The sequence below is a fragment of the Notamacropus eugenii genome, chromosome 2 (genome assembly GCF_028372415.1).
Source record: "Notamacropus eugenii isolate mMacEug1 chromosome 2, mMacEug1.pri_v2, whole genome shotgun sequence".
Lineage (NCBI taxonomy): Eukaryota > Metazoa > Chordata > Mammalia > Diprotodontia > Macropodidae > Notamacropus > Notamacropus eugenii.
In genome coordinates, this window is record NC_092873.1 from 496,227,665 (window position 1) to 496,253,925 (window position 26,261).

The 26,261-nt window shown below is 43.6% G+C and overlaps 1 protein-coding gene across 1 annotated transcript in view; it reads left to right on the top strand.

The window, feature by feature from the left end:
• Positions 1-26,261, top strand: part of LOC140529922 (calcium-activated chloride channel regulator 1-like) — a 45,191-nt gene that overhangs the window by 10,083 nt on the left and 8,847 nt on the right. Inside the window, 5 exon segments of the mRNA XM_072648963.1 lie at positions 3,859-4,086; positions 6,429-6,653; positions 9,490-9,667; positions 16,252-16,351; positions 18,272-18,497. Of these exon segments, the coding sequence (XP_072505064.1) occupies positions 3,859-4,086; positions 6,429-6,653; positions 9,490-9,667; positions 16,252-16,351; positions 18,272-18,497 (957 nt within the window).

Here is a 26,261-nt window from a genome sequence, read left to right on the forward strand (position 1 = left end):
AAAGAAGCGGAGCCCTACTTTTCTCTTTGGCTCCACACGTGCTAAGAGAGAGCTTTCTGGCTTCCTCAATCCTACTTAATCTTCAGCCACACAGTTTGCATCTCAATACCGTGCTGTTAGGTAACTAGGTGTGCTCCAATCCGGGACGACCTCGAGGGCAGGGAGACTCCACCCATCAGGTATCTTCGGGGGAGAGGCGGAAATACCCGAGCTAGCCAAGCTAGCTCGGTCTGACCTTCTCGAACCCCCGCTGTTCATGGAGGGCCTCGTAAGACTCTAAGATTTAGAAGTCCCACTTTTACCTGCCCGAGACTGTCCACACGGAATTGAGCTTCCAGTCCCAACAGCTATGTACCAGGAACTAAGTGGGGACATACAAAGAACAGCAAAAGTGGTCCCTACCCTCAAGGAGCTCACAGTCTGTAGAGGCATAGTAGGTGGGAAAAATGAGCCAGCTAATGAGAAAAGAAGAGTTCTATTTGAACAGTGAAGAAAACCTATGGAGCTATTTCAGGCCCCAAACTTAATTTATAGACTTAAAGTGTTGAGTTGAAATTCACTCTTGGCCTCTCCAATTCCCCCAGTATCCTAGCCCATGACAGATCTGGCCCCAGATAGTCAAGGAGACAGTTGGCCATTAACTGGTGAAAGAAACTTCTCTCTCCCAGTCCAACTTAGCACCATAGAACCTTTAGAGAGCTGCCTGAGAACCAGACAGAGGTGCCAGACATAAGACTGCCCAGGTGTTCTTGGCTCCAAGGTCAGCTCACTAAATCATGCTTCTTCTCATAGAGAGAGAAAACATTATTTAAAAATAATGTGATTTATTAAAACATATCTTCTCCTAGGATTCAAAAAGTAAGGCTAATTTTCTTAATGTCAAACCACTAACATCAAGGGATCAGAATTTCTAGGATGATGCTTGATAATTTTCTATTCTTTCATATGAAATGTGGTGTTTTAGAAAAAGCTGTTTACATGTCATGTAAGCATGTACCAGTGTATGCCTTTAACGGTGCCATTACCAGAACAATAAGGCTCTCATAAAGATATATGCTTGTTATTTTCTTTAAAAGCCTGATACAAATTATATATTTACATGAAAAGATCCCAGCTCAAAGAGACATTCCCATAAATATTTTCAACCTCTGATTCAAGAAATCTTAGTATGATAGAGAATTTTATTTTTTAGTCTGGACCTATAATCTATCTGATTGATCTATGTTTGGAAACTCCATCTCCTGACGCAAATGAAAAAGTCCTCCAATCTCATCATTTTAGAGAGCCTGAGAAGTTCAGGGAATTATTTGGGGTTGTGTCAGAGGCAGGGCTTCTGACTTCCTCAGTCCCCATTGCCTCTCCCAGTGGAGCCTTAGATTCATATATTTTAACAGATGAATAATAATGCTGTCTAGCATGTATGTAGCACTTTAAGGCTCTCAAAGTCCTGTACAAGTATTATCTCATTTGATCTTCATAACAACCCTGGGAGGCAGATGTTACTGTTACTATTATCCCATTTTACAGATGTGGCTAGAGAAGGTTAAGTGACTTGCTCACAGTCACACAGCTAGGGAGTGTCTGAGGCAGGTTTTGAACTCAGATCTTCCTGACTCCAAGTCCAGAACTCTATCCACTGTCCCAGCTAGGTGCAGATGAAGAAACTGAGGCCCCGATAGGATGAGTAACTTGGCCATGGACCCATAGCTAATTAAAGAGGAATCAAGATTCTGACCCTGTTATAGTATGAGGCTGTTTGAGACCATGGATTTTAAGAAAACAACTTTGAGGCAGTGTGTGAGCACAGAACAGAAAAATACAGTCTGAGTGGAGTGGAACCAGGGTGAAAGAAAGGGCGGTGACTGCGGACCAGTCAGGCCCTGACTTTCTAGGGAGATAAGAAAATAGGACTGCTGAGGAAGCAGGACTGAGACAGGCGTGACTGGGTGTTTACCATCAACAAGATACCAAAGTGAGGGGAGTCAGTCTCCAGAGGGTGGTTAACAGAGCCTGTGTAGCGCCATAAGGAGATAACAGATAACTATCAGAAGAGAGGATAAGTAGCACAATAAGGCTTCTTTAGGAAAGGCAGAGGTCAAATGATCCAGTCAGTCACTTATGAACAGTAGAAACCCAGGCTACCCTGGGAGGTGGCGAGTTCTCCCCTCCCAGGAGGTCTTCAAGCAACTGGCTGACCCCTCACTGGGCCCCTGGCTGGGGAGATTCTTGGCCAGCTATCCATCTGATTGATGGACTCTGAGATCCTTCCACCCCAGGGATTCTGTGCCTTGATGGAATATCGGACTGTAAGCCAGGCCCTGACCTGCACTTTTTTATTAGCATCATACATATGCTGCCTCCCGGGAGGTGGATTATGTGCAGCTTGGGCCTTCTTGTCCAGCACTTCTTTCCCCTGGCAGTTTGATTCTAAGTCACTGCCTTTCATCTCAAAACTAAATCTTTCTCCCTTCCATGTGTGTTGTGTTATACCTTGTATTATTACCTTGTATTAAGGAGCTGTCATTTGTATAGCCTTGGTAGTTTACAATACATTTCACATGCGTTATTTCATGTTATCCTCCCAGTAATCTTGGAAGACCCACAGTGCCTTCTCTTCTGAGATTACCTTCCATCTACTTTGTGCCTTATTTATAAGTCCTCTCCCATTAGAATGGAAGTCCCTTGAGAGCAAGGGTAGTTTTTGTCTTTCTTTGTATCCCCAGTGCTTAGCCCAGTGCTTCGCACATAGTGGACATATAAATGCATGTTGACAATTGCCCAAAGTCAATTAATCTCTGCCAATTTCTGAGGTATAAATGATTATTCTGAGAGATTAAAAGTCAGCTCACCCGTGAGCTGGCTCTAGCACAGCCCAGCAAATAACTCTATACAAATAAGATCTAGTTAAGATACACTGATGAGCCACCAGAGGCCATATAACTTCCTGGAGATTGGATTTCTTTATCTTAATTTTAAATGAGGGTGTAACTGTAGTTATTGTTGAATCATTTTTCAGTTCTGAATCTTTGGGACATCATTTAGAGTTTTCTTGACAGAGATAGTAGAGTAGTTTGTCATTTCCTTGTCCAGCTCATTGTACTTTGAGGAAATTGAGGCAAACAGGGTGAAATGATTTTCCCAAGGTCACACAGCTAGTAAGTATCTGAGACCAGATTTGAACTGTGATCTTCCTGACTCCAGGCCCTGCACTATATCTATTGCACCATCTAGTCACTTTATGTAGCACTTTAAGGTTTGCAAAGTGCTTTACAAGGCTAAAAGGTAGGTGCTATTATTATCTTCAGGAAACTAAGGCACAAAGAAGATAAATCACTTGCCTAGGGTTACACAGATAATAAGTATCTGAGATTAGATTTGCACTCAAGCTGTCCAGCATTCTCTCCACTGCTCCACCCAGCTTCCCTGTGACTTTAGTACTTTCTTCAGAGAGTGGGTGGGTATGGGATGAGATTATGAAATAACACAAACTAATCCAGGAAATATTGTAAATTCAAGATGAGTCATCAGTGTAATGTGGAATTCCACCAAAAAAACCAAATGAGATCTTGAGCTGCACTAAGAAGAACGTAGCTTTCAGGAACAGGGACATGGCCATCCCACTGTGGGGGGCGCTTGTCAGACCTCACCTGGAGTTCCATGCTCAGTGCTGGGCTGCACAGTTTAAGTAAGGGAAAGGATGAGCTGGGAATTGTCCAGAGGAGGGTGAAGAACCCAGAGTGCCTGTCCTCTGAGGCTCCACTGAAGCCCAGAGTATGCTTAGTCCAGAGAAGAGATGACTCAGGGGGGATCTGAGAGTGGACCATGGGAATGATGTTTCCTTCCAACTGACTTTTTCAGATATCTGAATTCTGTACTGCCAAAACACACAACCCAGAAGCACCCAACCTCCATAACAAAATGTGCAACCAAAGGAGCACATGGGAGGTCATCATGGACTCTGAAGACTTTAGAAACATATCTCTGATGACAGGAATATACTCTCCACCTCCACCTACCTTTTCTTTGCTGAAGGCTAAGGAGCACATAGTCTGCTTAGTTCTTGACAAATCTGGAAGCATGAGCATGGTAAGGAAACTTACTTCAGTTGGGAAAACTATGAAATACCCACAACATGGCTCCCCCCCAAAAAAACAGTATGCTTGGAGATGGAAATGCAGAAAGAAAATGGCAGAACAAGTCATTGAGGACCCTAAGCACCGGGGATACACATACAAGAACCAAATGAACTCTTCCTTTTGGGAGTTTATGTTCTTGTCAGCCAGTTAGTAAACATTTGTTGAGCACCTACTAGATGACAGGCACTGAGCTAAGCACTGCAGATACAAAGAAAGGGAAAAAAAGTCCCTGCTCTCAAGGAGATCACAGTCTCATGGGGGGAGACAGCCTACAAACAACTTTGTACATACAAGCTAAATACAAGATAAATGAGAAATAATCAATAGAAGGAAGGCACTAAAATTAAGGGGGATTAGGAAAGACTTCTTGTAGAACATGGGATTTAAGCTGGAACTAAAGGAAGCTGGGGAAACCAGGAGGTAAGAATGAGGAAGGGAGAGCATTCCAGGCATGGGGAAATGCCAATGAAAATGAGGAGCATCAAGAAGGCCTATGCTAGGAGGGCGTGTAGGATATAAGAAGACTGGAAAGGTCAGGAGGCAATAGTTATGAAGGACTTTGAATGTCAAGCAGAGAATTTCATATTTAATTGTGAAGCATCACCAGAGTTTATTGTGTGGGAGCAGAGATAAGAAGAGGGTGACATTGTTCAGTTGTGTCCAATTCTTTATGACCCTGTGCATCATACTTGTTTATGGGGTTTTCTTGGCGAAGGTGTTGTCATGGTTTGTCATTTCCTTTTCCAGTGGATTAAGACAAACAGAGTTTTTACCCAGGGTCACACATCTAGTAAGTGTCTGAAACCGGATTTGAACTCAGGTCTTCCAGACTCCAGGCCAGTGCTCTGTCCACTGAGTCACTTCATTGCCTCCTTATGTGGCTAGACTTGGACTGCAGTGGGGAGAGATGTATGGGAGGGGGCCCCACCAGCAGGTTGTTACAGTATTATAGACATGAGGTGGTATGGGCATGCACCACAGTGGTGATAGTGTCAGAAGGGAGAAGGGGTGGATGTGAGAGATGCTGTGAAGGTAAAATCAACAGGCCTTGCTTAGTGATATATTGGATATGAGGAATGAGAGAGAATGAGGCATGCAGAATGATGTGTAGGTGGCAAGCTTGGGTGACTGGGAGTCTGCTGGTACCCTCCACAGTAGAAGGGTAATTCAGGAAAGAGGAAGGTTTGGGAGAAATGATAATGAGTTCCATTTTGGATGTGTGTATGGAAGACATTGACAAGACCTCCAGTTCTAGATGTCTGATATGTGGTTGAAGATGTGAGACTGGAGGTCAGGATGGAGGAAGAGCTGGATAAGTAGATTTGAGAAGACGGGATGGAGCAAGGTCACTTTTGTGTGGAGAGAGGTTTGCCTGGCAAGGAGAAGGACCACCTCGTTACATGAGATGGGGTGAAGGTGGCGGTGGTGGCAGAAGGCACCTCGTGATGTGAGATAAAGGGGAGCGGAGAAGATGCTCTTGGTGAATGGCCTCCATCTTTCACTAATAATAATGATGATAATAATAATATAATAATTTTCAGGGGCTTGATAATACCTCCTTTCTTCCCAACATCTAACCTGAACTGAGGGTGAGGTTTCAGCGCTACACCTCTGAGATTGCCTGAATTATCTCATTTTTCTTTTGTGTCAACTTTGTATATATTTTTATATGAACTTATTGTCTTCCCCAGGCCTAAGTGGTGCAATGAGGAGAGCTGAGTTCAAATGAGTTTCAGACACTTAATAGATGGGCAATCTTGGGAAAGTCACTTAACCTCTGCTTCTTCAGTTTCCTCAAGCGTAAAATGGGAATGATAATAGCACCTCCTTCATAGGATTGTTGTGAAGGTCAGTGTGGTAATATTTGTAAAATTCTTAGCACAAGGCCTGGAACTTAGTAGGCACTTCATAAATGCTTATTCCCTTCTACTCTGAATCCCCCTGCAATAGAATGCAAACTCCTTGGGAGCAAAAAGTGTTTCATTTTGGGGATGGCATCTGTCCCCAGTGCCTAGCACAGTGCTTAGCACATACTAGGAGCTTCATGAATGTTTACTGACTTACATTGTTGACACTTAATAAATGCTTACTAGATTTCTAGCCCCAATGATTATAAATTGATAGAAGTGGGGCACAAATCTCAAAATGGTGAAGGGGAATTTTTAAAACTAAAAATTTTTCATCTATCAGTGGCAATATTTTTAAGTTTGAGAACTCCCACACCTTTGCTCAATCTCTATTATTGCTAAATCCCTGGAAATTTTACATATTCTCCTTTTTTTTAAAATCCAGAATAACCGACTCTCTAATCTAGTTGAGGCTGCTGAATTGTACCTACTCCAAATTGTTGAAATGGGATCCTGGGTTGGGATGGTCACATTTGACAGTGATGCTGAGATCCAAAATAATCTGACACAAATAGTCCCTGGAAATGTAACCCAGGAAATCATCCAGAGACTGCCTAAAGTAGCAAGTGGTGGAACTTCAATCTGCAGGGGCCTCAAAGCAGGATTCCAGGTAAAAAATACTCTAAAAGTTTTCAGCCAAATATCATTTTCCATTTGTTCTTATGTGTACTATAATGTGTACTGTCTAATGATCTTTGAGCTGGAGTTATTACTTCCTGTGTTTGTCATTTAGAAATAGTGGAACTTGGTCAGCATAGATCACTTGTGAAGGAAAGAATCCTCTTACATGCAAGCCGGAGCAAGCTATGATCTTGAGATCATAGCTCTAGATGTCTAAGGCAATTCAGAGGCCATCTTGTTCAGTCCTCTAATATTGAAGAAGTAGAAACGGAAGCCCAAAAGAGATTAAGTATTTTTGCCTCAGTCATCTAGCCAGGATGAATCAGAGGCAGAATTAGTACCCTGGTCTTTCTGACTCCAGGTCCAGCACTCTATGCACTCACTCACTGGGACAGGCTGCATCTCAAGTGGTGAGTTGTTCTCCCTATGTCTTTGGGATGTTACAGTTTTCTTCTGTAGGAGTGACTTAGTTCAGGGAGAATTAAGCATGTAAATTCAGTGACCACTCATGCTGTAGCAGAAAGAGCACTGACCTTAGAGTCAGAAGAACTGGATTTGAGCCCATGGGAACATATATGTGGCCATGAACAAGTCACTTAAACCCTCTGGGCCTCACGCATTAAAAAGGAATGATGCTATGTCCACTCTCTTGGGATTGTAAGAAGTTACAAGGAGAACAAGGTCTTGCAAACCTCTACAGTAGAGGTGTCAGACCATGGGCACTGCAGCCCTTCACACTCCAGAGTGCTACAGAACCAGATCAAAATGCAGTTGGGAAATACTGAACAAAATAAATAAAAATACAGTAGAACACAGATAATGTTAATATGTGGTTTTCTAAGCCAATATGTAGCCCTGTGCAGTTTGACACTTATTTGAGTTTGACACACTGCTCTAAGGAAACATATAAATATGAGTTGTTGTTGTCACCATTCCCTGAAGCATAAATGTTTGGGGGATTAAAATGTTGGTTTGAGAGGACATGTGCAAAAGAGAAGTTCATAACATTTCCATATAATGAGTCAAGAAGATTCCCATTTATCAAGCCAAGATTATGTTAATTATTATTGATTGGAGGGAAGATCAGTAGACATCTGAGTACTCCAAACAATAACTGTAGGAAACCAAACGTAATCTGGTAGAGGCCTGTGATATTCTTAAAGAACTCCAGAAAAGGAGATTCTACAACTTTAATGACTTCAATTCCATTTTATTGCTGCATGGACCTTATCAAATCATATTAAAAATGAATAAATGAACAAAAATAAAAAACATTTATTTCAGGCATTATCCTAAGCACCAGAAATAAAAAACCAATGACAGTCCCTGTTTTCAAGGATCTTACAGCTAGGTCCCAATAACTGTGAATTAATGAATCCCTAAAGTAGCCACATGAATTTATACTATTTGAAGTTATAGTTATATAAAATGTGGTAATTGTTTGGAACCGAAGGGGAGCCCATTGATTCTCAATGGAAGCCCAATGGAAATATGCAAAGTGGATTCAAACAATAGAACCATTTCACAAGCTTCACTATTGACACTAGTCAGGACCTAGCTGTACATTCTGATACGGGAGAGATACTGCGGTTTGGAAAGTGACAGAGGTAAGTGGAGTCAAAGAGAATCTGGTGGTACTGATGTGATGATAATTCCAGAACTAAAAAATAGGGGTGGTGGTGGGAAGGGAAATATGAAGGGAGTATTCACTGCAGCAAGGTGGCTGATGAGGAGATGGCTGGAGCAGCCTTATCAAGGCCCTGCTTTGTGCCAGGCACAGTGCTGGGCACTGAGGCCCCATGGAAGATATTCTAGAGGTAAAATGGTTAAATCTTCCGGGGCATGTTCTCTGGTTCTGGAGGCAAGGTAACTAGCGAGGAACTAGCCAGGGAGAAAAATGAGGCATGGCTGGAGTCAGCCTGGCCTGAAGTCATAAACCATGTGAGACACTCACCAATCAGGGAAGGACATTCCAGAAATAGAAACTAAATGTGATGCTGATTTGATCAGTAGATTCAATGAGAATACAAATATTCAAAAAGTGCAGGAAACTAGGGGGGAAAAAAGTAGTAAAAAATGTTTCTTATGACAAGTTTGAGGCTTTTCCCTATAACAAATTAAGAGGAACACCTGCCTTTTATTATAAAGATTGTTATCCTTGAAGCATAAGATTGGGGGGCCCTTAGAGATAATCTAGTCCCAATACCATCATTTTACAAATGAGGAAACTGATACCCAAAGGGGTACATAGATGGTCATCAAACCCAGGTCTTCTGATTTCTAATCTATTGCTATTTCTTTTGCATCATGGAAGACTGTGATTTTGCAGCAGAAATGGTATAACTAATTCATGAAACCAGGCACCTTTTGGTCAAGGCTTCCCTGTTACTACCCACACTGCCACTTCAGTGGTCCTACTTCCCCACAACCACCCAGGACTATTGCTTCCTAGACTAGACGGCGACATCCCAGGTTCCCTACTAGTTACCACCCCCATTGGCATCCTGGGATCCAAGTCTTCATCTAGGGTTTCCACTTCCAAACTTGAATTCCAAACTTGAATGGTGTCTTATTTCTGTCATGGGAATATAGTTGGAGGCTTACAAAGACAGAGGTTGATTTAAGCTTGATAGCTATGATAGCTATCAACACACCAGCACACCTCCCACTAATTTGCACAATGCAAAATTAACCTGGAATGACAAAACAAAATGCCTACCCTGGAGAGAGGAAGGAAGGAATAAGTATCTAGAAAGTGCCTACTATGTGCCAGGTACTGGTCAGGCTCAAAGTTCCATAATTAATCCCTTATGTTTCCCTTTCAGGTGATTACCCAAAGTAACAGAAGTACTTCTGGTTCTGAAATAGTTTTACTAACAGATGGGGAAGACAATGAAGTAAGCGCTTGTTCTGATGAGGTCAAACAAAGTGGAGCCGTGATTCACACTGTTGCTTTGGGGCCAGATGCTTCCAGGGAGCTAGAGAAGCTGTCACTTATGACAGGTAAAATGCATTTTTGGAATGCCCTTTTTCAGTATTTTGTTTTCCCTCAATTACATATAAAAACAATTTTCAACATTTGTTTTTTAAGTGGAGTTCCAGATTCTTTCCCTCCCTCTCCACTCCCTTCAGTGAGAAGGAAAGAAATTTGATATAGATTAAACATGTGTAGTCATGCAAAACATACTTCCATATTAGTCAAGTTGTAAAAGAAAATGTAGCCCAAAATAAAAACCTTAAAAAAAAGTAAAAAAAAATTACTCTTCGATCTATATTCAGACTCTGTCAATTCCTTCTCTGCGTATGGATAGCATTTTTTAATCCTATATTCTTCAAAGTTGTCTTGGATCATTATATTGCTGAAAATAGCTATCATTCATAGTTGATCATCTTATACATTGCTATTACTGGGTATAATGTTCTCCTGGTTCTGCTCACTTCACTTTGCATTAGTTCATGTAAGTCTTTCTAGGTTTTTCTGAGAACTTTTAGCTCATCATTTCTTTAGCACAATAGTATTTCATCACAATCATATACCACAATGTGTTCAGCCATTTCCCAATTGATGGATATCTCTTCAATTTCCAATTCTTTGCCACCAGAAAAGAGCTGCTATAAATATTTTTGTATATATAAATCCTCTTTCTTTCTCTAAATCTCTTTTGGAATACAGGCCTAGTAATATTACTGGTAGTCAAAGGGTGTGCATAATTTTCTAGGCCTTTGGGCATAGTTCCAAATTGTTCTGCATAATGATTGAATCAGTTGAATCAAAACTCTGTCAACAATGAATTTGTGTCTCAATGTGAAATATCTTTTTTAAAAAAATATTTGGAAATGAATCAAGAACGTGGAAAGGTCGTTGAAAATTAAAATAAATTTATCAGTACATAGTATTTCTGTTAAGCAGGCCTACAATAAATAGAGCAATTCTTTTAGTAAAATGCTAGTATTTTTATGTATATTTGCTCATTTTCTAAAACTATTTAAATGTGAACATAATTTGTAAACTTTTAAAGAAATAAAATTCAGTGTAATGCTAAGTATAACATTTTATCCACAGTTGTAATAGTAAGGACCCCGACATACACAGGGGGGCCTGCTGTACAGGTTCTTAGATCTGCTTTTCTAAAAGAAAAGCAACTTTTGAGGGGTCAACAATCTACTTTAATCAAGAACATATATCATTCTCTTAGTTCAAGGGGAAAAGTCAGCACCCTGAACTTCAGAGAAAATACAAACAGAGAACTAAAGACCAATAGACAGGGCTTTCAACTGTCTGATCATAAGTAATATATATATAAATCACAGATCAACAGACAGATCCACCTGTCTGACGATACATACATAGTTACCAGAGAAAGAAGTACCAACATCTGGGTTTTAAAAGGGGATTGGGGAGTCCCCTTAGTGGCTGCCTAGAGTCTCATCTGGCCAAACAAACACTTCCAATGAGTAAGCCCCAAAGTAAAACCTCACCTTAGAGTATTTATAACTTTTCAGACCTGGAAGGCACAACCCTCTGACCCAATACCTCAATAGAAATTATTTTTTATTTTTTTAAATTTATTTATTTTAAGTTTTCAACATTCATTTCCACAAAATTTCAAGTTCCAAATTTTCTCCCCATCTCTCCCCTCCCCCCACCTCAAAACACCAAGCATTCTAATTACCCCTACCACCAATCTGCCCTCTCTTCTAACATCCTTCCCTTCCCTCATCTCCATCTTCTCTTTTGTCCTGTAGGGCAAGATAAATTTCTATACCCCATTACCTGTATTTCTTATTTCCTAGATGTATACAAAAACAATACTACAACAGTTGTTCCTAAAACTTTGAGTTCCAACTTCTCCTCCTTCCTCCCTCCCCACCCATCCCCATTGGGAAGGCAAGCAATTCAATATAGGCTATATACGTGTAGTTTTGCAAATGACTTCCATAATACTCATGTTGTGTAAGACTCACTATATTTCCCTCCATCCTATCCTGCCCCTCATTTCTTCTGTTCTCTCTTTTGACCTTGTCCCTCCCCAAGAGTGGTGACTTCTAATTGCTCCCTCCTCCCACTGCCCTCCTTTCCATCATCCCCCCCACCCTACTTATCCCCTTCTCCCCCACTTTCTTGTATTGTAAGATAGGCTTTCATACCAAAATGAGTGTGCATTTTATTCCTTCCTTGAGTCAAAAGCGACAAGAGTAAGCTTCACGTTTTCCCTCTCACCTCCTACCTTTTCCCTCCATTGAAAAGTCTTTTTCTTGCCTCTTTTATGAGAGATAATTTGCCCCATTCCATTTCTCCCTTTTTCCTCCCAATATATTCCTCTCTCACCCCTTAATTTTATTTTTTTAGATATGATCCCTTCTTATTCAACTCACCCTATGCTCTCTGTCTCTCTATATATATATTCATGTGTGTGTGTATGTGTGTGTAATCCCACCAATTACCCAGTTACTGAAAAAGTTTCAAGAGTTACAAATATTGTCTTTCCATGTAGGAATGTAAACAGTTCAACTTTAGTCCCTTGTGATTTCTCTTTCCTGTTTACCTTTTCATGCTTCTCTTGATTCTTGTGTTTGAAAGTCAAATTTTCTTTTCAGCTCTGGTCTTTTCATCAAGAATGCTTGAAAGTCCTCTATTTCATTGAAAGACAATTTTTTCCCCTGAAGTATTATACTCAGTTTTGCTGGGTAGGTGATTCTTGGTTTTAGTCCTAGTTCCTTTGACTTCTGGCATATCATATTCCATACCCTTCAATCCCTTAATGTGGAAGCTGCCAGATTCTGTGTTATCCTCAATACTCAAATAATACTCAAATTGTTTCTTTCTAACTGCTTGCAATATTTCCTCCTTGACCTGGTAACTCTGGGATTTGACTACAATGTTCCTAGGAGTTTTTCTTTTTGGATCTCTTTCAGGAGGTGATGGGTGGATTCTTTCAATATTTATTTTGCCCTCTGGTTCTAGAATATCAGGGCAGTTTTCCTTGATCATTTCATGAAAGATGATGTTTAGGCTCTTTTTTTGATCATGGCTTTCAGGTAGTCCTATAATTTTTAATTGTCTCTCCTGGATCTATTTTCCAGGTCAATTGTTTTTCCAATGAGATATTCCACATTATCTTCCATTTTTTCATTCTTTTGGTTTTGTTTTGTGATTTCTTGGTTTCTCATAAAGTCATTAGCCTCCATCTGTTCCATTCTAATTTTTAAAGAACTATATTCTTCAGTGAGCTTTTGAATCTCCCTTTCCATTTCACTAATTCTGCTTTTGAAAGCCTTTTTCTCCTCATTGGCTTTTTGAACCTCTTTTGCCAGTTGAGTTAGCCTATTTTTCAAGGTTTTATTTTCTTCAGCATTTTTTTGGGTCTCCTTTAGCAGATCATTGACTCGCTTTTCATGATTTTCTTGCATCTCTCTCATTTCTCTTCCCAATTTTTCCTTCACCTCTCTTACTTGATTTTCCAAATCCTTTTTGAGCTCTTCCATGGCCTGAGACCATTGAATATTTACTTTGGATGTTTGGGATACAGAAGCCTTGACTTTTATGTCTTTGCCTGATGGTAAGCATTGTTCTTCCTCATCTGAAAAGATGGGAAAAGATATCTGTTCACCAAGAAAATAACCTTCTATAGTCTTATTTTTTTCCCTTTTTGGGGCATTTTTCCAACCAGTTACTTGACTTCCAGGTCCTTTGTGAAGAGTAGGGTATGCTCTGGGGATCTGTAAGATCTCAGTTCTTCCAAGGTGGCACAATCAAGCATGTACACTGGTCTTGGAGCAACCGGAAACTGTTGTGCCCAGAATCTATGAGTAGTAGAGTTTCCTCTCCACAACCACCTGGCCTCCAGTTCCGCCAAACCAGCACTGGGGGCTGAGATTCAGATCAGCTGCTCACTTCCTCCAAGAGCTTTACGATCCAACAATGGATGTGAGCTGCTGTGGGAGCTGCTGCCACCTCATGCAGCCTCTGCCGCCACTGCCTAAGGCCAGAGCTATGGCAAGACAGTGTTCCCTTCTTGACCAGCTGAAAAAACCCTCTCACTGACCTTTGGTGCCTGTGGGTTGAAGGATATGCAACCTGCTACTACAGCCACCATGGATTCCTCCCCCTAGGCCTGCTCAGGTCCCCCTCCTGGTGCCAAGCGAAGCTGTCAAGACTGGGCCGATAGACCTTTCCCATTGGCCTTTCAAGTCACCCTGGGCTGGAAATCTCCTCCACTCCATTGTTCTGTGGCTTCTGCTGCTCTACAATTTGTTGAGAGTCTTTCTTTACAGGCATTTTATGTGCTGTGGGGGAAGAGCTAGTGTATGTGCATCTTTCTACTCCACCATCTTGGCTCTGCCCCCCCCCATAGAAATTAACAAAAGGTATTGAGGCCTGTTAGCGGTTGAGGAAGATCTTTAACTCTTACCCCCACCCACCAATAACCTTGCATTAATATTACAATAGCCTCCATTTTTTTTTTAACACTACACTGTTCCTTACCCTGGCTTATTTTATTTCTATCCTACCTGCCTTTTGGAACACTCACTAAGAGTACCAAAGGCATCCTTTATCCAAATTCAAAGGTTTCTCCTACTCTCCATCCTCCTTCACATTTCAACATTTGGCCTTAATCACCTCTTTAAATAATCTCCTTCCTTATTTTTCCATGATGCTGTATTAACCTGCTTCTCCTTCTACCTCTTGAACCACTTCTTTGTCTCCTTCAAAGATGCTTTTCTTCTTTCATCTCTTTATGTTCTTTCTTCCCTGTATCCTTTCTTTCTTTCTCCCCCTTGCCTTTCTCCTCTAAATACATGTGCATGTGTAAATATGTATGTGTGCAGTTATACAAATGTAGAGATGTATCTTGGAGGAGATGGAATTCAACTTTGAATTTTCCCTGTTTTTCTCAGTGGTACTACATAATTGTGATCTTCAGGTTCAAAACCTTGGAGTCCACTTTAAGTCTTCCCTCTGCCTTGTTCCCTTTCATCCAATAAGTCACCAAGTCTTGCCTTTTTTTTTGTCTTTTTTTTTTTTTTTTGTTTTTCTATCCTCCCACTCATCTAAACTAAGACCTTATCACCCCTGGCCAGAATTACTTCCACAGTCTCCTAGTTGGATTTGCTGTCTCTCATTTCCTCTTCCTTCAGTTCATCCTTCCTCAGCTTTTTCAATCCATATCAACTTGTCACTTGTTTAACTCTCTTTGCACTTATTGAATTATTTCCATTTCATTATATGTTATCTTATTCTCTCATTTTTTTTCTCATGTATTATTCATATCCAACTAGATTTTAAGACCCTTGTGTCAGGGGCAGGACAGTTGTTTCTATTCTGTATTAGGGGACAGCTGGAGGGACACTTTGATACCTCTGACATATTAAAAGAAAGAGCTTGGAAGCCTCTGATAAATTAGGTAGATTTCCTAGAGAAAGATAAAAATAAGAATTATACAACAGGAAAAAACATGGAGTAATTTCAGGGTCAGTGTCCCTGTGAATGAAATTGTAAAATCACCAACAAAATCTACTGCATGGTGCCAGATACTTGATAATGATAAATACTGATAGATAAGCAATATTGTTTATTTACCCAATATTGGTAATAAACATTGGCTAATTAACTATTATTGGCACTGGGCACTCAACAAGTATTAGCTAATTAACTTTTGGTGCTAAGTACTCAGTAAACATTTATTAGCTAATTAATTGATCCATTGCTTAAAGGTTTCTTATTTGCATATGTCTTGACTAGATTTTGGGTCACTACAGGGACTGTGTCTGATTGTATCTGACAGTGGTTCCTTGAAAGTCCCTGATGGTTCATAATTCCTACAGCTTCATACAGCAGGACATACCTATGGCAGACCTATGTCTATGTCACCACCAACTCACTGTGGGAAGCCTTTGTGCCCTGTCGCACTTTGGGGACATTCACCCAGAGTACCAATGGTATCCTTTTAGCCAGACACAGAGGCTTTTCCTAGTCTTCATCCTCCCTCATGTTTCACCATTTGGCTCTGTCACTAAGGACCCCAACCTTCTGTGAGGACTGAAGAACATCTTTCCCCTTTCTGGTCTGCAAAAGCCTATTCCTTTTTCTCCCTAGACCCTCTGCCTCCCTCATATCCCTGTTTGTTTTTCATATTTAAATGTTTCCCTTGGCTTCTGTTTGAAAATGCCTAGGAAGCTCACTCATCCCTTATAAATTCACTAGAAAATTTATAAAAACAAACAGCTAAACATATCTCTATGAGAAGATCTTAAAGAAAATGAAATATTCTGAGGCAGCTAGGTGGTATGGCATATAAAGTGCTGGAGCTAGAGTCAGGAAGACCTGAGCTCAAATGCAGCCTCAAACATTTACAAGCCATGTAATGACCCTGGGCAAGTCCTTTAACTTCTGTTTGCCTCAGTTTCTTTACCTATAAAATGGGAATAACCATGGTGTCTACTTTCCATGGTTGTGTTATGGATAAACTGAGATGACATTTGCAGCATGCTTTTTCAGCTTTAAAGTGCTATGTAAATGCAAGTTATTATTATCATCGTCAGCATTCGCATCATCATGACCATTATCACACACAATCTCACTTCAGGAGGCTATAGAGTTACTCCCAGAGAAAATATGATAGACCTCATTGATGCTTTCAGTAGAATAACAACCAGAAGTGGCAGCCTCTCTCAAAAGGCTATTCAGGTTTGCATTTCAAAAAAATTCTTTGATTTTTCACAGTTTTAACAATTCATTATAAGAAATTTTCTTTAAAGTGTATTGACTATAAATAACTTAGGTTTGAGAAAAGACAAATTCTTTGTCAAATGTGTTTGTCACATATTGTCATATTTGGTGTTGATTATACTTTTTTAAAAATTTTATCTGTGATTTCATTGGTATAAGGAAAACCTGACCCTGAAACTCCCTCTAATGATAACCCCTGTCCCACAACTTATAGCCCTAGAAGAACTGCCTAGAACCCTGAGGACTTGGCCAGGCCTACACACTTGGTGTGTGTCAGAGGCAGGACATACATCCAGGATGTCCTGACGTTGAGTCTGGCCTTTTATCTTCTGTACCATGGCTGCTCCTCCTTTGGTTTGTATCATACAAAGTGTACACTTCAGCCCCCTCTCTTAGGGGCAGGCCTCCTGCATCACCCCTCACGGTTCCAGGGCACCCTGTGGAATTGGAATAGCTCTTCTCTTTCATAGGGTCAAGTCCCCATTGGTCTTGTTCCTCCTATATTAGGGGCCTAGTGGCCAGTACCCCAGTTTCATTTAAGCAGTTAACACAGGACGGCTTTACAAAGGGGCATTTCCTTCATAGTGAGATAATAATTTGAAAATGCTTAGCACTGTGCCTGGCATATACTAAGTGCTATATAGATGTTATTTGTTGTTATTATTAATTATTATAATTATTATATCACCTCTTTGGTCTCTTGGTAGAAGGGGGTAGCTCAGTGTCCTACCAAGTTCACACCCAAAGCCTACATCAGAGTTGGGCTGTAGTCCTGTACCCTTGTTCCTCAAGGTGTTACTGCTGGACTGGTTGTAATGCCCAGTCTGGATTCCTGAATTCTCAGAGCCCTGTGGTTCTTGTTCCCTTCCCACGTTAGAGTATTCCCTGCATCTAGAACAGAAAAGATCTAATGAAAAGGCCAAAGACCCAGGCCCTCTGGGGAGGCAGATATACTCTATGGATGAGGAGAAGATGGGGAGGCCCCCATAGCTTTTTCCCCTTCAGCATGGCTGAAGGAGTCACCTTACTCCCTCAGATGTGAATGACTCAAAAGCCATGGTCAGTGTTGACTCATGCTCCTTTGAAGATGTTGACAATTCCAGCCACAAAGCCAATGGAAAAAAGCTCCTCCCAACCATGCATTAGGCCAGCCAGAAACAACTGCCAAACATCCATCCAGGTTCCATCAGACCTTATAATGGTACCAGAATTATACCAGTTTTTCTATGTCCTCCACATTCTCCACATATTGGTAAACTTCTGGGCCCTGCCAATGGGCCGGAGCCCTGATACTGGAATAACATTCTTCTTCTTCTGCAGACATATGCCAGTGCCACATTGTGACCCAGGGGTGATCCTGGGTTCTCAAGGAACCTACACCTGGCATGTATTTTGGGCTGCAAAGGCTTTGGGCACTGTGATTGGCTCTGTCTGTTGCCTGAGGGCCAGGCTAGCTAAGTTTAGGGAGGCTTTGAATCAGAAGGTTGACTGTAGGCTGATGCAGTTTTTGGTCAGAGCAGCTCACTAAAATGGGCTTGGAGGTGGCTGAAGGGCTAAGATCCGAGTCGTTGAAGTACTGAAGTAAGCATATTATTATCAATATTGTTAGTGGCAGTCATTTTCATTGATTTAACCCTTATGGTTTACAAAGTAAACATTGCCTCATTGAATTCTGATCTCCATCACCTTTTCTAACTTAGACTCCTCATCAATAGTTAGTAGTGTCATTTGTCCTTCAGATTAACAAGACATTAAAAATAATTACTAGACATAGTACTCTTGAACCCTAAAATTGAATTTTAACAATTGCCCTGAAGTCACTAAGTATTATAAATTTATTAATGAGGACTCTCCTTTTTTCATTCATTTTTGTAACGGCTTGAAAGCAAAAGTGTGATGCTCAATTCCAAAGAGTGGATGAACGGCACGGTGATCGTGGATAGCACAGTTGGAAATGACACTTTCTTTGTTATCACATGGACAGAAAATCTTCCCAGAATCTATCTTCAAGACCCCAAAGGAAAGGAATATTGAAATACAGATTTTTCAATTAATAAACTAAACAGTAAGGCGGCTCGTCTCCAAATCCCAGATACTGCAGAGGTACGAATTCGAAGACTTCTCCAATTTTCTGTATGTTTTCTTATTTTCCTCAAACTAAAAAAAAAATAATCAAGGGGCATAAAATGATTAATAGATGAATGAAAAAGTGATTAATAAGTGCTGATCATGTGCAAAGTACTGAGGATTCAAATAGGAAGCCAAACTCCCTGCTGCCAAGGAGTCCCCACATTCCTACGGGGGAGACAGCACAGAGAAGAGGTTTCAGCTGCAGATCAGGTGAAAAGACGTCCCTCCCTGCCCCAGCAGCTGACCCACCCCTGCCCGGGGCGACTCCCGGGCCTTCGCCTTCTACTTACCTATCCCCGGTCTTCGGGCGTCTCCGGTCCCTCTCCCGGTTGGGGGAGGGCAATAAACAGGCAGAGCACCTGAAAGGAGTTGCAGTCAGCAAGCTTTATTCCGTTTCTTCTCCTCTAGCTCTGGTGGTCATCCCCTTTTATTATCCCCTGTCTCCTCCCCCGTACCTCCCATGGGCGGACGAGCTCCTCCCAAGTGCCTCCCCGTGGGTGGAGCCAGCCTGTTACCAGGGCCATCCCAGTACCCCACAAGGGGGCAGGTTCGGACCCTCAGGCGTCTCACGGTCCTCACGGGGGACCCCGGTCCAGAGCTGTCCCCCAACATCTCCCCCTTTTTGTTTTACATGGGTAGGTTGGGCAATTCCCCCCATGGGGACCTGCCCTCGCGGTGTCTCAGAGACAAGACATCGCCTTTAAGACTCTCCAGTGCCCGTGTCAATAATTGCAGGAGGCACTTCAGGAGGCACGGCAGGACGAGACACATAAGGACATGAACTGCAACGGAGGAGAGCACTCCTGGCAGCCAATGCAAGTCCAGGATTCGTTGTAACCAATCGAAGATGGAACGCTCTTCTCGTTCACGCTTTTCCTCAAACGTTCTGGAGAGGTTATTCAGCTGATCAATGAGCAAGTCCAACTGATGGATGTCATCTGTGGCGTTATAAGCCAGCATAGCCCCCTGGAGGGCTTTGCGGACCGCCGGCCATTGATTGGGAAAGGTTGAGGAATCAATTGGGAGATTAAGCACACAAAGCGGGTGATATTTATAATGGCATTGTAACATCTCATAGCATTGATGTAGCGCCATTTGGTCTCCTAGCCAAATTACCGTGTCTTGCAGGGCGGTGATTTGGCTTTGGAGGAGATGGTCTATGTGGTCCTGACGGTGCCACGCCACTACCTCTGAATTCATGAAAGATTGGAGAGTGGAAGCTAATAATTGTCCTTCCTCTATTAGTTGTTGAATCTGAAACTCTTCATAAGGCGGGGAGTCCCTGTGCTAATGCCCAGTAGGTGTCGCCCCTTTGATCCGCGGCTCGCTGCTCTGCCGGGGTGGCGTTGTACCATTTGGACTGGACAGCCTCAGACCCAGGAAGGAACTGTTGTAAGGCCATCAGAAGTGTGAGCATGGTTATCTCACGCTGTTTGCACACCCGCTTCGGACGGTGCCTTCCTCTCCGCCCTCGTCTCCTCCTTGCTTTCGGCTTCTCGCAGCTCAACTGCCCATCGTGTGGGGATCCAGATCTCCGTCCCTGGGTCGGCTCTATCTGGTTGGACACAAAGATACCCCTGACCTCTCGCTATAACTACTTCAGGGCCATGCCATTTGCCTTCTTGGTCCCTCCACTGGATTCGAGCTCCGGTGAGGCAGACAGTAGGGGCCTTTAACGGCCTTTCCCTTCTGCCTCCCATCTTGTGGAGATAAAATCTTTGTGCGGGGCATGTGCCATCGTCTCGGATTTGCAAAAAATTGTGAGTGAAGACGGCTTGTGCCAGATCACCTCGGGAGAGGCTCCCCGCCGCCCTTACTCCCCCTTTTTGTTTTAACAGAAGAGTTTTTATAGTGCGGTTAGCACGCTCAACAATGGCCTGACCTGTGGGATTATATGGGATGCCAATAATATGAATAATAGAAAATTCTCTACAAAAGGCGGCAAAGGCAGAGGAAATATAAGCTGGCCCATTGTCTGTCTTTATGGCTCGAGGCACCCCAACCATAGCAAAGCAACCATAGAGGTGGTTGATCACTGCACGGGCTGTTTCCTTAGGCTGTATAGAGGCCATAATAAAATTGGAGGCCGTATCAATACAAACATGTATAAGAACTTTGCCAAAATGTGTTACATCCATTTGCCAAAGATCGTTAGGGAGATCACCACGGGGGTTAATTGCGATGTCTCGGGCAAGAGGGCGAAATGGGGCACAATTGATACACTGTTTGACTATTTGGCGAGCGTTTTCTCTGGACAATCCATAAAGGCGTCGCAAAGATCGGGCAGATAGGTGATACTTATCATGGGCTGCCTGTGCTTCTAAATGCAGAGGGAATATAAGGGCTTTATCTACAATATCATTACCCTGATAAATGGGTCCTATGGTGGACATATGTGAGCGAATATGCAATACATAAAGAGGAGTAGAGCGTTGTAACATGGACTCTTGAATATCATATAGGATTTGAGCTATAGTTGAAGCACGGGGATTAATGAGGGCAAAAGGTAAAGCAGCAATAGCATTTGCACAATACAAGCTATCAGTAACAAGATTAAAGCTCTCATTAGGTAATATGGAGAGAGCATATTGTATTGCCAGCAATTCATTTTTCTGGGCTGAGGAATGCTCAGTGGTGTACACCTTAAGGAATTGCCTGGAAGGGATATAAACTGCAGCCCTATGGTTTTTAGTAGCATCCGTAAAAACAGTGGGTCCCGTAACTGGCTGTAGAGATACAATAGTAAAAGGCATATGGATAGGAAGGACTTCCCATCCTCTAAGCGCTGGGGGGAGCGGAAGCTTTATGGTATTACACATACATAAAAGAGAGGCCCATTCTGGAATCTCATCGGATAAGTACCTTAAGGCTTCCTCTGATGCCTCTAAATTCAAAATGGGAAATCTGCCAAAAGCCAATAGGCAGCGCTCGGCACCTAAAAGAAAAAATTGGGCGACCATTCGCCATTTATGTGGAAGGGCCTTTTTGTTGCGAGGGGGGTACAGCCACTCCAAAATGCCATGTGATTGATAGAGGCACCCAATGAAAGTACTGGCTTTTAATATAGTGGCATAAATGGGTTGGTTGGGTTCCTGCCGCACAACAACTGTGGAGCATCTGTTGAGGATGCTCTTGGCTGCCATTAAGGCCTCAGATGTCCAATGTCTGGGTGAAAGTAGAGCGGGATCTCCTCGCAGCAAATCATACAACGGGTATAATTCACCATCAGGGATAGGGGTAACTGCCCGCATCCACTATATAGCGCCAATCAGCTTTTGAAAATCGTTGAAAGTGGTGAGCTGAGAAAGATCAATGCTCGGAGGACAGCGAGCAATCCGTCCTTGTTTCAATTCATGGCCAAGATACTGAAAAGGGGGTGTAGTCTGTACCTTGTCTGGAGCCACAGTTAGCCCGTGGGCAGCTAAGGTATCGACCATAAGTTGAGTAAGTGCCATCGTGGAATCCTGACTAGGTGTGGCAATAAGAATGTCATCCATATAATGAATGATAATGGCCTTGGGGAAGCACTGTCTGAGTGGGGAGAGGATGGCGTGGACATACATTTGGCACATAGTAGGACTGTTTGCCATCCCTTGAGGGAGCACGGTAAAATGATACCTTTCATATGGCTGCTGGCGATTTTCCGAGGGAATGGAAAAGGCAAATTTGACTCTATCTTGTGGATGTAAGGGAATGCTATAGAAACAATCAATAATTGTCATACTAAAATCTCGGGGGATCGCAGCAGGGCTAGGGAGACCAGGTTGTAGCGCCCCCATAGGCAGCATGCATTTATTAATCTCTCTAAGGTCTATGAGCATGCGCCAAGATCCATTTTTCTTTTTTATAACAAAAACAGGAGAATTGTAAGGGCTTGTAGTGGGCTCAATGCGGCCCTGCTCCAAAAGGGAAGCAACTATAAAGCGTAAGGCGGTGAGCTTTTGAGGGGTTAGGGGCCACTGCTCAACCCACACAGGGGTCTCGGTTTTCCATGTTATAGGCGGGCTGCTCACCGTCACAGTGGCCCCGGAATGTTTAATTGAAGGTGTTCTGGGGTGGTAAGGTGTTAGACGGCAATGTTTGGCAATATGGCCCGGTTTCCCACAGCAAAAACAGGTGGGCAATGCTCCAATTTTAGCGACAGGGCACTGGCTCTTAAAGTGCCCCATTTGGCCACAGCGATAACATTGTTTCTGGGCCTTGGTACCTTGAAGGGCCTGAGTCACCCCTTGTGCCACCGCCGTCACCATGGCTTGGTGGGTGTCTTTAGGTGGAATGTCTAACAGCCTCTCTACTATCTCTTCGAGGGAGGCGAGAGGTCCCAAGCCCGCTAGGGCTTGGGAGCATTCTGGACGCAAGCCATCTCGGACCAGCTGAGCTATCAGGGAATCCGTTCCTGGTCCCGAGCCAAGAGACCGCCGGACCGCAAGCTGGACCCGACTCACAAAATCAGTGGGGGACTCGCTAGCCCTCTGCTTTAGCCCTACCAACTTGTCCCTCATAGTCCCCGGGGCGTCAATCTTGGCAAAACCCCTAATATGACAATACTGAACTGCAGCCATCACCCGAGGATCGAATTGGAGCTGGTCAATAAGCTGCGAGTATGGCCCTGCCCCTGTTATCATATTCACAGCATCCTCTGTCTCTGCAATATTGTGTTCCTTGACATATCTGAGCACCTCTTGTCTAACGGCGGCGCCATAAGCCACTAACTGTCCTGGTGTAAGGATAGCCCCCGACACTTCCTTCCAATCAGCTGGGGCCCACGGCCAAGTGGCTGTGGTATTCGCAAAGAGATGCTTCACATAAGGTGACGAAGGGCCATATTTGGAAACGGCCTCCTTCAGTTCTTTCAATAATTTGAAGGGCACCGGTCGATGGAAACGGTTCTTGTTTCCCATCGGATCCCGCTCCACAATGACAGGGTAAGCGCCGGCCCCCTCCCACTCCTCTAAATCTATCTCCTGTCCCTCCGCCAAAGCTGCGGATAGGCTCTGAGTGAGTACACTCAGAGGCTCCGAGGGCCCAGACCGCCCGTAGGTAAATGACCGCGCTCCTTGTGATGATTGTGACAAGGACGTGGTGGCTGGGGAGGAGAGGGCATTCAGCCCGACCTCGGGAGGACTGGGAGTTCCCAAATTCCATTGAAACTTTTTCCTGCGAGTTCCCCAGCCCTCTCTTGCTGTTTCAGGGACTTCCCATTCCTTCTTGAGTGTTCCTCCCTCATCGGACTTTCCCTTTGTCTTGGGAACTTTCCACTCCCTCTTGGGCGTTCCCTCCTCATCAGACTTTCCCTTTGTCTCGGGGGCTTTCCAGGGGACCTTCCACTCCCTCTTGGGTGTTCCCTCCTCATCAGACTTTCCCTTTGTCTCAGGGGCTTTCCACTCCCTCTTGGGCGTTCCCTCCTCATCAAACTTTCCCTTTGTCTCAGGGGCTTTCCACTCCTTCTTGGGCGTTCCCTCCTCATCAAACTTTCCCTTTGTTCTTCCCCTCGGGGCTCTAGAGTCCCTGCCTGCACATTCTCTTAACATACCCCATGGATATAAAGGCTTGGGGTTGGGATCATCCTCATCGGATTCCTCTTCTTCTTCTGTCGTCCCTTGAAGGGACTGCCCTGTCTGGGTCTCGCCGTTTGATCGCCGGGGGGGATGGGGATCCGAGCACAAAAGTGCGGCGACCACTTGAAAGAACGTAAAGTCCTCCTCTGTTAATACACCCGGGTTCACCCTCTCATAGGCAACCATCTGTTGTCCCACTATGCCCCATTTAGCTGGGCGTAACCCACAATGCTCTAGCCAAGGGGAGACATCCCAGATCTTTTCCACAAATGCTCCACAGTCACGAATGTGGGGCTTAAGCCCATAGATCTTACAAAGCTTATACAGCTGACAAGCAAGTACTCCTTTATCTTCGGGCTTTAAACTGGGAAAACTATTTCCCTGACCCATCCTGGCCACTTCCCAATATTAAGACTGCCTTAATCTTCCCACAGTAGCGAGGCAAGGCCACTTCTCAATACTGAGGCTGCCTGAATCTTCCCGCAGTAGCGGAGCAAGGCTACTACTGCGGGGCAAGGCGGATTCTCCTCTCCCTACGGCGGTCCCTATTCAGGGCGCCAGATGCCCGGGGCGACTCCCGGGCCTTCGCCTTCTACTTACCTATCCCCGGTCTTCGGGCGTCTCCGGTCCCTCTCCCGGTTAGGGGAGGGCAATAAACAGGCAGAGCACCTGAAAGGAGTTGCAGTCAGCAAGCTTTATTCCGTTTCTTCTCCTCTAGCTCTCATGGTCATCCTCTTTTATTATCCCCTGTCTCCTCCCCCGTACCTCCCATGGGCGGGCGAGCTCCTCCCAAGTGCCTCCCCGTGGGTGGAGCCAGCCTGTTACCAGGGCCATCCCAGTACCCCACAAGGGGGCAGGTTCGGACCCTCAGGCGTCTCACGGTCCTCACAGGGGACCCCGGTCCAGAGCTGTCCCCCAACACACCCCCACAGGTCCTTCGGGGGCAGCTGCAAAGCACATGGCCAGGAATCTGATAAAGCCATATTGGCTTCTGATGCTGAACTATTTGACAATGCCAAGGCCTTTTGTGCAGAGAATTCTCTTCCCCCAGTCTTCAGTAGCATTGGCCTCAAACTCTGAGTCAATGAGTGATAAACTCAAATACAATCCTTTTAAAACTAACTCTTCTTGTAGACAAACTGGAGACATGATCATACTGTACAGGATGGGGGATGGGATGGTTCAAAACTGAGGTGATGTCCAGGCCCAAACGACAAAAGTCAGATTGGAAGGAAGTTGCTGTAGGTGTTTGGCTTTGTGCTGCTTAAATCCTTGATCAGTGATATGCTGATCAACACCTTGAGGACATGGTGATGTCTGAAAAGCATCCTTGTGTGTGTGCAGGTGACATGGAGTGCAAAAGGTGAGCTGCTGTGTTGGATGGCTGAGTTAAAATTCCCATGATGCAGTAGACCAGAATGTCAGGCAATATATGTAAATATTTGGGAGTTTTGGCCTAGACATGGGATCTCCTCAGCATGAGGACTCTCGGTCTGAGAACTCTTTCTACTGATGCAGATCAGCAGCTCATCATGTGAACGTGGACTGGGCTTGCCCCTCATCATCTTGTCACCGGCATCTATCTGAGGCAGGACTTTGACCCAGATCTTTCTGACTCCTAAGTCAGCCCACAGCCCACTAGGTCGCGCTTCCTCTAAGATGAGTGTTAACAGTGAAGAATATCAAGTCTTACTCTTGAGGTCAAAAATTGACCTCTTCGGTATTAAATAGAGAAGGCAGATCTGGCTAACACCTCATCTAGAAAAGACTTGGGGACTCTAGTGTAAAAAAAAAAAAAAAAAGCAAATTAAACTTGAATCATCAGTGTCCTGTGGCAGCCCCTGCCGAAGATAATGTGACACGAGGTTGTGTTGAGGAGACAGTGGTGTGTAGATATATAGGGGATGATGGATCTGCTGTACTTTGCCTTGCTGTAAAAGAGGCCATTGGCAGCTAGGTGCCACCAGAGGCAGAGCGATGTACCAGAGGCAGGAAGACCTCAGTTCATATCTCCCCTCAGACACTTACTAGTTGTATAACCCTGGGCAAGTCCCTGAAATACTATCTGCCTCAGCTTCCTAACCTGTAAAATAGAGGGAATAATAGCACTTACCTCACATTAATCGGGAAAAATATCATAGGAATAGGTCATGTCTTAGTTTCCTGAAATGTGGGAAAC